Source organism: Takifugu flavidus, unplaced genomic scaffold, assembly GCF_003711565.1.
Source record: "Takifugu flavidus isolate HTHZ2018 unplaced genomic scaffold, ASM371156v2 ctg835, whole genome shotgun sequence".
In the NCBI taxonomy this organism is placed as follows: domain Eukaryota; kingdom Metazoa; phylum Chordata; class Actinopteri; order Tetraodontiformes; family Tetraodontidae; genus Takifugu; species Takifugu flavidus.
In genome coordinates this window covers 1-14,163 of record NW_026622445.1, presented here as the reverse complement: position 1 = coordinate 14,163, position 14,163 = coordinate 1, and the positions used below count along the sequence as shown (strand labels likewise).

The 14,163-nt window shown below is 49.2% G+C and overlaps 1 protein-coding gene and 1 long non-coding RNA gene across 2 annotated transcripts; both read left to right on the top strand.

Annotated features, from left to right (window-relative positions):
• Positions 1 to 5,194: 5,194 nt before the first annotated feature.
• On the top strand, positions 5,195 to 8,160 carry LOC130521255 (uncharacterized). The gene is made up of 2 exons (XM_057024881.1): positions 5,195 to 5,551; positions 7,417 to 8,160. Exons 1-2 carry the CDS (start codon positions 5,278 to 5,280, stop codon positions 7,746 to 7,748), a joined length of 606 nt encoding a protein of 201 aa, XP_056880861.1. The 5' UTR covers positions 5,195 to 5,277; the 3' UTR covers positions 7,749 to 8,160.
• Positions 8,161 to 10,056: 1,896 nt separating this feature from the next.
• On the top strand, positions 10,057 to 13,936 carry LOC130521254 (uncharacterized). The gene is made up of 4 exons (XR_008949248.1): positions 10,057 to 10,308; positions 10,863 to 11,266; positions 11,633 to 11,806; positions 13,765 to 13,936. It is a non-coding gene; the product is annotated as an uncharacterized LOC130521254 (long non-coding RNA).
• Positions 13,937 to 14,163: the final 227 nt, after the last annotated feature.

The window sequence follows — 14,163 nt, the reverse complement described above, 5'->3', positions numbered from 1 at the left end:
TTTTCTTGATTTAGATTTTGGAGTTGTCGGATAAATGTGTATGACTGTTTTTGCCTTTCCCTTTTCAACAGTTTGGTTGTGATCATCTTTAATGTTGTACTTGCCTTTCTGGCTGAGTACAGGAAGTTGTGGATAGATGTCAGTGTATTCAGTTTCTGTCTCATACGGTGGAGGGGTTATTACAGGAGCCGTATGAGAGAAAGGAGTGTTAATCTTTTCCACAAGCGCCGCTGTTTGTTTTGCGGTTCTTTCAATAATTTCTTTAGCTATTTTGTTTTTCTTTTTTGCAGCCAATCTCAACTTCTCCCCTTCAAAAGTTGCAACATTGCGAGTGCAGTTCAGTTGCCGACGACTTCCCCCTTTTTCCTTTTTTCCCCATTTCCTTTTCTCATTTGGTACAAGTGTACAGATTGTTTGAATCACATCAGGGTTGAGGGTACCTTCAACCGGCCAAGGTTGTTCAATATCAGGCCAACGCTTGTTCCATTTCTTTGAGGCCTCTGGTAGGCCTTTAATAAGGGGATTGTTTTTCTGCACCACCTCAATTGGGGTCATGCGTTTAACCGCTTTACTCTCCGCTTTTGACATTTTGCTGTAGCAGTTGTCTTAGGAAAGTACGGTATATCAATTTCAAACCTTAATATGTAAATGCTTTGTTTATTTCACTTTAATGTTCAATTTAAATGCAAAATTAATTGTTTAACTGAAAAATACAAAAAGAAATAAATTCAATTAATATAGGAATCTAGAAATATAAAAACATGAAAGGAAAAGCAAAGCAGAATTATAGTAAAGAATTAATAAAGAAGAGGTGTAAATAAAATTAAAAGGTTGAAGAAATTTATAAATTCCTTATAACTTTCAAACAAATCTGATCTGACTCTAAACCTGTCCAAATGATCTGCAAAACAATCGCTGTAGATGTTTGTCCAAACAATTATGGTGTGTATATATATAAAATTTCACTGGCCTTAGTGCAAGACCGTTATGTCGCCACCGGCAGATCAATTCCTCCTCTCGTCTGTCCCTACTGGAGTCAAGTTCAGGTGCATCAAAAGTGTAAAAAGGAAACAGAAAAAATTCAATAATTCATGAACTGTCAAACTCCTTCAACAAAATAAAAAGTGCACAATTCTTGAACACTATCATAAATTGTCAACAAACTTCTAATTAATGTGTTATCATTGTTTTTATCAAATTATTGTTTTTTTAATGTTATTGTTATGATAAACAATCATCAACAGTAAACAATCATTTAACAATCATTCATAAACCATAATCAGCCAAGTAGATAAACCTGTTGCATTTGTGCCCCAGCATATCTCTTCTTAAATTCCAACACACATTAAACAATCAAACGCTGATCAGTAAAGGAGAGAGAAAATGTGCGCTCCATTTTCTTCTCCTGATGAAAGCTGTCACTCCAGAAAGTGAGAGAGGGTTGAGTGGGGAGGGACTCTCCGCACCACCCCTAGGGGGAGCCAACTAGCTCCACCCCTTGAAGTCGAGAACCACTTCCTGTTCACTTCCGATAGTCGGAGAGTGAACATCCGTTCTTGCCAGCTCCAAGCTAGTCACTGGTTGCAGGCCCAACACACAGCTGCAGACTGTGAGCCACACCTGAGATCCCAAGGATCCAAATCAACCAACAACGAATATGAATAATTTTCAAAATCAATATAAGTAAAGTTCTTCAAAGATATTACATAAACATAGAAATCCGCAAGAACAAACTTCTAATTTCTCAGCTTTTCTTTGTTCACCACTACTTCAGCATATATGTATATGTGAGTGTGCGTGTGTGTGTGTGTATGTATGTGTATGTATATGTGGACCTTGCGGTCCTGCTGATCACACCCAGTTTCCTTGTCTCAGCACAGAATTATATGATATTCTTCACTACCAGGACCACCCTTAGGTCCTCATCAAACTTCAGATAAAATCTCAATCAATCTATCTGAGGTACAGAAAGATTTTTCCTTTTTTCTTATAGTTTCAATCAATCCCAATTTTGACAACAACTATGGTAACATCCCCCAAAAGTCACTTTTTTTTTCAGAACTAAATGCATCAGTGAGGCCTTCCTCCCTCTCACAGCATCATTAACAGCTTCACAGGCTGAAACAGGCCATTGATATTTAGACTATTGATCAACGGCTGCTCCTATTAGGAGAATCAATAGAAAAATCAGGTCGTGCCCCCACAATAGAACATGGCTGCACGAGTGTGCACTGTAGCGCACGGCGCACTTCCTGCACCTCCCACCTCCATGACCTCACTGTCAGGGGATCAACCTTTGCCAGAGGAGCCTCTCTGTGCCGCTCCGCCCCCATGGCGAGGGCGTCCGCGGTCTGCAGCCTCCACCCGTCTCAACGCTGTGCCGCTCCGCCCCCACGGCGACGCTGTCCGCGGCCTCCACCCGTCTCAACGCTGTGCCGCTCCGCCCCCACGGCGACGCTGTCCGCGGCCTCCACCCGTCTCAACGCTGTGCCGCTCCGCCCCCCACGCCCCCTAACCCTAACCCTGTGCCGCTCCGCCCCCACGGCGACGGGTCCGCGGCCTGCGCCTCCGCCCCCACGGCGACGGCGTCCGCGGCCTCCACCCGTCTCAACGCTGTGCCGCTCCGCCCCCACGGCGAGGGCGTCCACGGTCTGCGGCGGCTCCGCCCGTCTCAACGCTGTGCCGCTCCGCCCCCATGGCGAGGGCGTCCGCGGTCTGCACCTCCACCCGTCTCAACGCTGTGCCGCTCCGCCCCCATGGTGAGGGCGTCCGCGGTCTGCAGCCTCCACCCGTCTCAACGCTGTGCCGCTCCGCCCCACGGCGAGGGCGTCCGCGGTCTGCGGCCTCCGCCCGTCTCAACGCTGTGCCGCTCCGCCCCCACGGCGAGGGCGTCCGCGGTCTGCGGCCTCCGCCCGTCTCAACGCTGTGCCGCTGCCCCCACGGCGACGCTGTCCGCGGCCTCCACCCGTCTCAGCGCTGTGCCGCTCCGCCCCCACGGCGAGGGCGTCCGCGGTCTGCAGCCTCCACCCGTCTCAACGCTGTGCCGCTCCGCCCCCACGGCGAGGGCGTCCGCGGTCTGCGGCCTCCACCCGTCTCAACGCTGTGCCGCTCCGCCCCCACGGCGAGGGCGTCCGCGGTCTGCGGCCTCCGCCCGTCTCAACGCTGTGCTGTGCTCCGCCCCATGGTGAGGGCACGCCGTCCCGTCTAGAGCGGAGCGTGAACATCTGTGATGGCTTTGAAGAGTTCCTGTGTGAGACACCTGGTGATGTGACCAGTGTCACCACTGTGTCCTCCACAGCCTTGATGGGGCTGAAGAACAGGTGACCCGACAGCATGGACCCGCTACACCTGCCTCAGGTAACCGTCTTGGTGGCGTCGCTCTAGAACGGAACCGTTTCATTCAGGGTGGCGCCGACGGCGACATGAAGCTGTTCAAACTGTCGACGGCAGAGCGGAGTGTGTTTGGGTCATGGTGGTGGAATTTTACTGCTACTGAGTGTGTGAGTGAGTGTGTGTGTGTTGTGTGTGGTGTGTTGTTTGTGTGTGTGTGTGTGTGGTGGCTGTATGAGTGGTGTGTGTGTGTGTGTGTGCGTGTGTTAGTGTGTGTGCTGTATGAGTGGTGTGTGTGTGTGTGCGTGTGTTAGTGTGTGTGCTGTATGAGTGGGTGGTGTGTGTGTGTGTGTGTGTGTGTGCGTGTGCTGTATGAGTGGTGTGTGTTTGTGTGTGTGTGTGTGTGTGTGTGCTGTATGAGTGGTGTGTGTGTGTGTGTGTGTGTGTGTGTGCTGTCCATTCTAATATCAATATCAGATTGATGTTTTTGTTTGTTCCTGTTTGTCATCAACAATGCCGCCTTGTCTCCAGATCCCTCAGAACTACTTGAGTCGCCCTGATCACAACTGTTTCATGCAGCTTTGTTCTTTTCTTTGATTCTAGACAACGTGCTCGTGTTCTTTGATGATCTGTGCTACTGTATCATAACCTGCTACTAATCACGACCCTGGAAAGATGCAGCTCGATGGCACATGCGCTGCCTTTGTTCCTAAAGTCTTTGATGTCTTCTGTCATATGTTTCTTTAGGCTGATTCTGAAACTTTGGCTTTTGTCCCCTTTCGTTGGTCCACGTTACTAATATGGGTATTAGGCTGTCCCAGTCCCGGTCGTTGGCCTGTCAAATGTCACTTTAGAGCAGTTCCATCAGCCAACTAAACCAATTCAAGTTAGTTGCCATTTCAAAATAAAGAGTTCAGAGTTAAGGGGTCTCACATTTGGGAGGTGCGTTTGGGCCCCATGTGACTAAAGCAGCTTTGAGAGAGAAGGTTGATGTAGGTTCATCCAGAAAATGATCAAAACAGCTTTCTGTGATCTGCTCCCCCACAACTATCGTTGCTCCTCTCTCTGTCTGATTTCCTGTCCCGTTACTGACAACCAACCAATTTGGACCATCGTCAATGACTCATTCAACCTTTAAACCATCTCCTGAACGATGGTGTTTGGGGACGGAGGCTCTAAATCAGGGTGCTCACACTTTTTCAGCATGCGAGCTACTTACAAAATGACCAAGTCAAAGTGATCTACCCACCACAAAAATGCAAAACATTAATTATTTTCAAATGTATTGAGGATTATTTGTATGTACAGTTGATGTACTTTGCTTAACTGAATGAGCCAATATGGCAAAACACACATAATAATTAACTATTAACCTTTTTTTGTAATTACCTAAGTTTACTTTGCTGACGGGCACTGAACTGAACAGCCAGGGAGGCACAGGGACCGTAGCTGCTGACAGCCTCACCCACACCTCCAGATGTTCATCAGTCAACGCTTTTTGGACTTCATCATCTTCATGTAGAAAGTAGATGTTTGCACTGGCCGATATGAAAGTGATCTGTTTTTGTCTTCTTACTTGGTCCCGCTCCCTCAGTCATTTTGATGACCATCAGCTTTAGCGGTGGCTTAAAATCAGAGGTAATTGGCTGAATAGTTTAGCGCTTCTGATTGGCTGCCCTGTATGTCAATCAAGTCACGGGACTGCTGATAGGCTGACGTCGTTCTGCTGCACTCAGCGCCGTTGTTTGCACGTGATTGGTCACTTGATTGTCAACTTCAGTTGTCATCTCACTGGCTGCCCTGTACATCAATCACGTGACGGGACGAATGATAGGCTGATATTTTTAAATGTCACGCCGCGATCGACCGACCGTAGATCCCGATCGACCGGTAGATCGGGATCGACGTAATGAGCCCCCCTGCTCTAAAGAGAAGACGGACGCTACAATGGCCCAAGAGATCCTGCTGAATGTTCTGGAGCATTTAACTGAGGATGAATTCGATAAATTCAATTTTTACCTGAAAGATCCTGGAGTCATGGGAGGCTTCAACCCGATTAAAGAGGGCCAAATAGATAACAAAAAAAGGACGGTCGTTGTGGATTTGATGGTGAAGGCTTACAAAGATCAAGGAGCCGTGGAAGTCACCAAGAAGATTTTAGAGAAGATACCTCGGAACGACATTCTGCAAAATCTTTCAGCTGTCAGTTCAGATCCAACAGGTCAGTGACGCTTGTTTCAGTTTCTGTTCTAAAGCCTTTAATACAGGAGAGGTTAAAGGTTAAACTGTTTCTCTAGTTCGTTATCAGTGTTGCTGAGAATAAAGTGCTGAACGGAGAACAGAAAGCTCAAAACACGTCGGGTAAAACATCTTTACACTAAAATGTTTCAGAGAATTCCAGAGTTGTTTCATGATGATATATTCATAAAGCACTTTAAAAACAATCATTACAATTATAAAGCAGCTCAGATAAAATAAGTATAAAAGAACACGGAAGAAAAACGGCAAAAACGAAAGCAGGATGTTGGAGAGAAGTGATGAGTTTCCTTCCTGTGCTGTTGCCGTAAGAGGAAGCTTCGGTTTACTTGCTGCTAGGGCCACCGCACGTCTGCAGTGTAGCTACCAGTGTGGGCCCTGGGGAGGTTCATTTTTATACGAGCACGCGAACATGTAAGATTACAATACGCGTAAGGGTAAGCATCATATGATAAAGCATAAGCGTCACAAGATAAAACAAAGCATGATATACAGAAAGGAACATATAAGAAAATGGGGGATGGATGGTCAGGTTGTCTCCTGCTATCCTGAGGTGATAGAACATCAGCTAAAGCAGGTCAGGGTTCTGGTCAGGAGTGACAATAAGTAGTTACAGCATTTTTAAATGAACAGTTTGAACCTGACACAGGATCAAGGTGCATTTTGAGATGGCTTTTAAAGATGTGGAGTAAAGGAGGCTGTTTAACGTCCGATGGCAGATGGCTTCATGATTTAGGAGCAGCACTCCAGGTGGTTCTGCTGAGATTCTGGTGCCTCCGGGAGCCGATCAGCCGCCCTGAGGCCCAAAATCACCAGATTGCTGCATCAGAGGACTTTACAGGCAGCACAGGTGTGACGTCCTCCGTCCTCAGGCCCTCAAACCAGGTCAGGAAAAACTGGAGAAACCTGGAGGAGATCCACAGCTGAGGGATCCGTCTCCCTGGGACGGGCAGACGTGCAGCAGAGGCCACGTGCACAGAGCACATCAGCATTAACAGTAATATACCAGGTCCAGGTGCATCTTCAGACGTCCTCATCAGAGATGTGGCCCACCTTCATCCTCCGGGTCCTGATGGAGCGAATCCAGGATCAGCAAGACCAGAGAAAACCAAGACCGGCAATATGTGCATTTATGTAGGAGAATATGGGAACGGGCAGGAGAGGACAGACGGGCCATGCTGTAATAAAGGCATGGATAGAGTGTAATAAAAGGCATGGATAGAGGTGTAATAAAGGCATGGATAGAGGTGTAATAAAGGCATGGATAGAGTGACCATCATCACCACTAACGTCATTAAAATGTCATAAATTTAGAGTTAACTGTTACCAAGACACACAGGAAGTGGTCTGACTGAGGAGGCATGCTTAGGGTTAGGGTTAACCCATCCTTCCAGATGAAGCTGCACCGCCTTTTCTTGAATGGAGGTTGTGTCCTATCAAGTTCAGAACTCATGATCAACCCTTCGGACCTGCTGAGACCCGCCACCACTTTCATTGTTTTTCCTGATCTGGAATCAGTGAAACTTGATCCAGTCTGAAACTTTGAGCGTCAGATCTCAACAGCAGCATCAACAGCAAATTGCTGCAGCGTCAGTCTGAAAGAATTCCAGTCGTACCTGCTTTAAAAGCTCTTCTGAGTTCTTTACTTAAGTTTTTGGGATTGTTTTACTCCAGTGATGCTGTTCTTGTCTTTTTGAAATGTGAGGCCCAACTGGACCTGAGAAGAAGATAAACTGTAAAACATCAGCTCAAAGCACTCTGGAATAAATATATAATATATCATATCTGCTGAATATATCGACTAACATGTGCATGTATATTTTGCTTTAGGTCCCACATGTGAACACGTCCCCATCGGCTCTTATCAATCAAAGCTTCAGTCAAACCTGAGGAGCAAGTTTATGTGTGTGCAGGAAGGCTGTGATGAGAAGGCAGATGAGCAACGGCTGGACGACGTCTACACACAGCTGTACGTCACCACCGGTGGCGACATACACATCAATGCTCAGCACGAGGTCACTCAGATTGACATGGTTGGGAACCCTTCAGACACAGAACAACCCATTAGTCCCAGTGACCTGTTTACACCTCCAGCTGGGAAATATAAACCCATAAGAACTGTTCTGACCAAGGAAATGCAGGAATTGGCAAAACCTTTCTAATCCGCAAGTTTGTGTTGGACTGGGCAGAACAACGAGCCAATCAAGACGTGCATCTCATATTGCCGTTCACCTTTCGCCAGCTGAACCTGTTGAGGGGGAGACGCCTATCCTTGGCTGAACTCACTCATAAGTGCATCCAAGAGTCCAGGGCCATTCAAATAGAGGCTCTTAACAGCATCTTTACAGCTCTGCAGTCATCAGGAGACGCCAATTTTGACAGTTGTAAATTCAAGCTTCTGTTTATCTTGGATGGGCTGGATGAGAGCCGACTAGAAATGGACACCAGAACCAATGAATTCCAGGAGGCGGATATAGATGTGAAGGCACCGTGCTCGGTGGAGGTCCTGCTCACAAACCTCATTAACAGAAGTCTTCTCCCCTCCGCTCGACTCTGGATAACACGAGGCCCGCGGCAGCCAATCAGATCCATCCGGATTTTGTGGACATGAGGACAGAGGTGCGAGGGTTTACTGACGTGCAGAAGGAAGAGTACTTTAGTTGAGGAAGTTCAAGGAGGAGGAGCGGGCGCAGGATCATCTCTCACATCAAGGCATCTCGAAGCCTCCATATCATGTGTCACATCCCAATCTTCTGCTGGGTCACTGCAAAGGTTTTTGAGGATGTGTTGAAGATGCGAGAAGAGCTGCCCAAGACTCTCACAGCGATGTACATCTACTTCCTGGATGTTCAGTCCACACAGAAAAACAAGAGAGGGAGGGGGAAAGCTCCACAATGGAGTCCAGAGAGCTGTGAGATGATTCCAATTCTGGCAAAGCTGGCATTTGAACAACTGCAGAAAGGCAATGTGATCTTCTACGAGTCCGATCTAAGAGACTGTGGCATCACCGTCAGGTCGGCTGATGCCTACTCAGGAGTGTTCACGCAGATGTTCAGAAGGGAGCGAGGACTGTTCAAGGAGGAGGTGTTCTGCTTTGTCCATCTGAGTGTTCAGGAGTTTCTCGCTGCTCTTCATGCACATTTGACATTCACCAAGTTTGGCACCAACATACTGTCAAAAAAAACACCCTTATTACGTTATTTAGGCTCTAAACTGTTCAACACACAAAATCAAACAGGCTGATTTTTTACCAGTGTGCGGTGGACGAGGCCTTGCAAAATGAAAAGGACACCTGGACCTCTGTTCCTTCTCCTGCGGTTCCTTTGGGGTCTTTCTCTCTGCCGACCAATCAGGCTCTTCTACGAGGTCTAATTAACGGTGAAGGCAGCTCAGAGCCCAATCAGGAAATCATTGGCTACATCAAGGAGAAGACTGGAGAGAATCTGTCCTCAGAGAGAATCATCAACCTGTTCCACCACTGTCTGAGCGAGCTGAACGATAGTTCACTGGTCCAGGAGGTTCAACGAACCTCAGATCCAGAAGATTGAGAACAGAAGGCTCTCCTCTGCTCAGTGGTCAGCTCTTGGCTTCATATTACTGTCCTCAGGACAAGACCTGGAGATGTTTGACCTGAAGAATACTCTGCTTCAGAGTGGGTTCTTCTGAGACTGCTGCCAGTGGTCACAGCCTGCAGAAAAGCCATGTAAGTGTTCTGCAGGTGTCTGCAGGTGTTCAGCAGGTGTCTGCAGGTGTCTGCAGGTGTCTGCAGGTGGTTGCAGTGTTCTGCGGTGTCTGCAGGTGTTCTGCAGGTGTTCTGCAGGTGTTCTGCAGGTGTCTGCGGTGGTGTCTGCAGGTGTCTGCAGGTGTCGCAGGTGTTCTACAGGTGTTCTGTAGGTGTCTGCAGTGTCTGCAGGTGTCTGCAGGTGTCTGCAGGTGTTCTGTAGGTGTCTGCAGGTGTCTGCAGGTGTCGCAGGTGTTCTGCAGGTGTCTGCAGGTGTTCTGCAGGTGTCTGCGGTGTCTGCAGGTGTTCTGCAGTGTCTGCAGGTGTTCTGCAGGTGTCTGCAGGTGTCTGCAGGTGTTCTGCAGGTGTCTGCAGGTGTCTGCAGTTCTGCAGGTGACTGCAGGTGTTCTGCAGGTGTCTGCAGTGTCTACAGGTGTCTGCAGGTGTTTCTCCAGGTGTCTGCAGGTGTCTGCAGGTGTCTGCAGGTGTCTGCAGGTGGTTGCAGGTGTTCTGCAGGTGTCTGCAGGTGTTCTGCAGGTGTCTGCAGGTGGTTGCAGGTGTTCTGCAGGTGTCTGCAGGTGTTCTGCAGGTGTCTGCAGGTGGTTGCAGGTGTCTGTAGGTGTCTGCAGGTGTCTGCAGGTGTTCTGCAGGTGTCTGCAGGTGTCTGCAGGTATCTGCAGGTGTTCTGCAGGTGTTCTACAGGTGTCTGCAGTGTTCTGCAGGTGTCTGCAGGTGTCTGCAGGTGTCTACAGGTGTCTGCAGGTGTCTGCAGGTGTTCTGCAGGTGTTCTGCAGGTGTCCTGCAGGTGTCTGCAGGTGTTCTGCAGGTGTCTGCAGGTGTTCTGCAGGTGTTCTGCGGGTGTCTGCAGGTGTCTGCGGGTGTCTGCAGGTGTTCTGCAGGTGTCTGCAGGTGTCTGCAGGTGTCTGCGGGTGTCTGCAGGTGTCTGCAGGTGTCTGCAGGTGTTCTGCAGGTGTCTGCAGGTGTCCTGCAGGTGTCTGCAGGTTTCTACAGGTGTCTGCAGGTGTTCTGCAGGTGTTCTGCAGTTGTTCTGCAGGTGTCTGCAGGTGTTCTGCAGGTGTTCTGCTGCAGGTGTCTGCAGGTGTCTGCAGGTGTCTGCAGGTGTTCTGCAGGTGTCTGCAGGTGTCTGAAGGTGTCTGCAGGTTTCCTGCAGGTGTTCTGCAGGTGTCTGCAGGTGTTCTGCAGGTGTTCTGCAGGTGTCTGCAGGTGTCTGCAGGTGTTCTGCAGGTGTTCTGCAGGTGTCTGCAGTGTCTACAGTGTCTGCAGTGTCTGCAGGTGTTCTGCAGGTGTTCTGCAGGTGTCTGCAGGTGTCTGCAGGTGTTCTGCAGGTGTCTGCAGGTGTTCTGCAGGTGTTCTGCTGGGGGTGTCTGCAGGTGTCTGCGGGTGTCTGCAGGTTCTGCAGCAGGTGTCTGCAGGTGTCTGCAGTGTCTGCGGGTGTCTGCAGGTGTCTGCAGGTGTCTGCAGGTGTCTGCAGGTGTTCTGCAGGTGTCTGCAGGTGTCTGCAGGTGTCTGCAGGTGTCTGCAGGTTGTTCTGCAGGTGTCTGCAGGTGTCTGCAGGTGTCTGCAGGTGTCTGCAGGTGTTCAGCAACACGCATCACATCTGGCAGCGTTTTAGGCAGTCGCAGTAGTTCTCCAAGAACTGATTTCATTCCGTATCATTGCACCTTCCGTCCTCATAAAGGTCAACTAAAGAAATAAGCCTGCGTCCCTGATTGTGCAGGAGAGAACCAGAAGGATTTCCTGCTTTCTTCTTCTTTTCTTTTTTCAGTTGAGTCACTGCAATCTGAGTGAGAGGAGTTGTGAAGCTCTGTCCCCCGTCCTCAGCGCCTCCTCCTCTAGTCTGCTAGAGCTGGACCTGAGTGACAATGAGCTGAGGGATTCAGGGCTGAACAAGCTCTCTGTTGGTCTGAAGAGTCCAAACTGCCGGCTGGAGATCCTCAGGTTAGTGCTCCTTATCAGCATCATCAGTTTTTCTAAATGGCAGCTTGAAATGTTGGTTATCTTCCAAAAAGAGGAAATATCTTTACCAAAATGCCGACCAGCCGACCACTGTTCACTCCCACAGCTTTTAAAATGACTTAGTCTGGTTGGTTTGGTTCCTGTGCTTCGCTCCCCAGTCAGGTCCAGGCCCCAAACACGACCCAGAACTTTGCATAAATGAGCTGTTAATTAGTGAGGAATGTCTGTGTGTGTGTGTGGTGTGTGTGTGGTGTGTGTGTGGTGTGGTTGTGGTGTGTGTGTGTGTGGTGTGTGTGTGTGTGTGTGCGTGCGTGTGTGTGTGTGTGTGGTGGATGTGCTTGCATGCAGGTTATCGGGCTGTCTCATCACAGCAGAAGGATGTTCTTCTCTGGCCTCAGCGTTGAGGTCCAACCCAACCCATCTAAAAGAACTGGACCTGAGCTTCAACCATCCTGGAGATGTTGGAACGAAGCAGCTCTCTGCTGTTCTGGAGGATCCAGAGTTGAGCCTGGAGGTTCTCAGGTAGATGCAAACACCCTCCCTAAAATGAAGACCTGATACTATTATGGATGAGCGATGTACATCTACTTCCTGGTTGTTCAGTCCACCACCGAAAAACAAGAGAGGAGACGGGAAAGCTCCACAATGGAGTCCAGAGAGCTGTGAGATGATTCCAATTCTGGCAAAGCTGGCATTTAAACAACTGCAGAAAGGCAATGTGATCTTCTACGAGTCCGATCTAAGAGACTGTGGCATCACCGTCAGGTCGGCTGATGCCTACTCAGGAGTGTTCACGCAGATGTTCAGAAGGGAGCGAGGACTGTTCAAGGAGGAGGTGTTCTGCTTTGTCCATCTGAGTGTTCAGGAGTTTCTCGCTGCTCTTCATGCACATTTGACATTCACCAATTCTGGCACCAACATACTGTCAGAAAAAACCAACCTTATTACGTTATTTACGCTCTAAAATGCCCAACACCAAAATCAAACAGGCTGATTTTTACCAGTGTGCGGTGGACGAGGCCTTGCAAAATGAAAAAGGACACCTGGACCTGTTCCTGCGGTTCTTTTGGGTCTTTCTCTGCCGACCAATCAGGCTCTTCTACGAGGTCTAATTAACGGTGAAGGCAGCTCAGAGCCCAATCAGGAAATCATTGGCTACATCAAGAGGAAGATTGGAGAGAATCTGTCCTCAGAGAGAATCATCAACCTGTTCCACTGTCTGAACGAGCTGAACGATAGTTCACTGGTCCAGGAGGTTCAACAGAACCTCAGATCCAGAAGATTGACAACAGAAAGTCTCTCCTCTGCTCAGTGGTCAGCTCTTGGCTTCATGTTACTGTCCTCAGGACAAGACCTGGAGATGTTTGACCTGAAGAAATACTCTGCTTCAGAGTGGTTCTCTGAGGCTGCTGCCAGTGGTCAGAGCCTGCAGAAAAGCCTGTAAGTGTTCTGCAGGTGTTCTGCAGGTGTTCTGCAGGTGTCTGCAGGTGTTCTGCAGGTGTCTGCAGGTGTCTGCAGGTGTCTGCAGGTGTCTCAAGGTGTTCTGCAGGTGTTCTGCAGGTGTCTGCAGGTTTCTGCAGGTGTTCTGCAGGTGTCTGCAGGTGTTCTGCATGTGTGTCTGCAGGTGTTCTGCATGGTGTCTGCAGGTGTCTGCAGGTGTTCTGCAGGTGACCTGTAAGGTTCTGCAGGTGTTTGCAGGTGTTCTGCAGGTGACCTGTAAATGTTCTGCAGGTGTCTGCAGGTGTTCTGCAGGTGTCTGCAGGTGTCTGCAGGTGTTCTGCAGGTGTCTGCAGGTGTCTGCAGGTGTCTGCAGGTGTTCTGCAGGTGTTCTGCAGGTGTCTTGCAGGTGTTCTGCAGTTGTCTGCAGGTGTTCTGCAGGTGTTCTGCAGGTGTCTGCAGGTGTCTGCAGGTGTTCTACAGGTGTCTGCAGGTGTCTGCAGGTGTCTGCAGGTGTTATGCTGTGTCTGCAGGTGTTCTGCAGGTGTTCTGCGGTGTCTGCAGGTGTCTGCAGGTGTCTGCAGGTGTTTGCAGGTGTCTGCAGGTGTCTGCAGGTGTTCTGCAGGTGTCTGCAGGTGTCTGCAGGTGTTCTACAGGTGTGTCTGCAGGTGTTCTGCAGGTGTCTGCAGGTGTTCTGCAGGTGACCTGAAATGTTTGCAGGTGTTCTGCAGGTGTCTGCAGGTGTTCTGCAGGTGTCTGCAGGTGTCTGCAGGTGTTCTGTCTGCAGGTGTCTGCAGGTGGTCTGCAGGTGTCTGCAGGTGTTATGCAGTGTGTCTGCAGGGTCTGCAGGTGTTCAGCAACACGCATCACACCTGGCAGCGTTTTAGGCAGTCGCAGTAGTAGTTACTCCAAGAACTGATTTCATTCCGTATCATTGCACCTTCCGTCCTCATAAAGGTCAACTAAAGAATAAGCCTGCGTCCCTGATTGTGCAGGAGAGAACCAGAAGGATTTCCTGCTTTCTTCTTCTTTTCTTTTTTCAGGTTGAGTCACTGCAATCTGAGGGAGAGGAGTTGTGAAGCTCTGTCCCCCGTCCTCAGCGCCTCCTCCTCTAGTCTGCTAGAGCTGGACCTGAGTAACAATGACCTGAGGGATTCAGGGCTGAACAAGCTCTCTGTTGGTCTGAAGAGTCCAAACTGCCGGCTGGAGATCCTCAGGTTAGTACTCCTTATCAGCATCATCAGTTTTTCTAAATGGCAGCTTGAAATTTGGTTATCTTCCAAAGGAGGAAATATCTTTACCAAAAATGCCGACCAGCCGACCACTGTTCACTCCCACAGCTTTTAAAATGACTTAGTCTGGTTCTGGTTCCTGTGCTTCGCTCCCCAGTCAGGTCCAGGCCCCGACACACGACCCAGAACTTTGCATAAAGAGCTGTTATT

Excerpts from the sequence above, each read along its gene's own strand:
- LOC130521255 (XM_057024881.1), top strand. The coding sequence starts at position 5,278 with ATGGCCCAAGAGATCCTGCTGAATGTTCTGGAGCATTTAACTGAGGAT. Across the intron at positions 5,552-7,416 it reads TGTCAGTTCAGATCCAACAG|GTCCCACATGTGAACACGTC; the intron begins GTCAGTGACGCT and ends ATTTTGCTTTAG.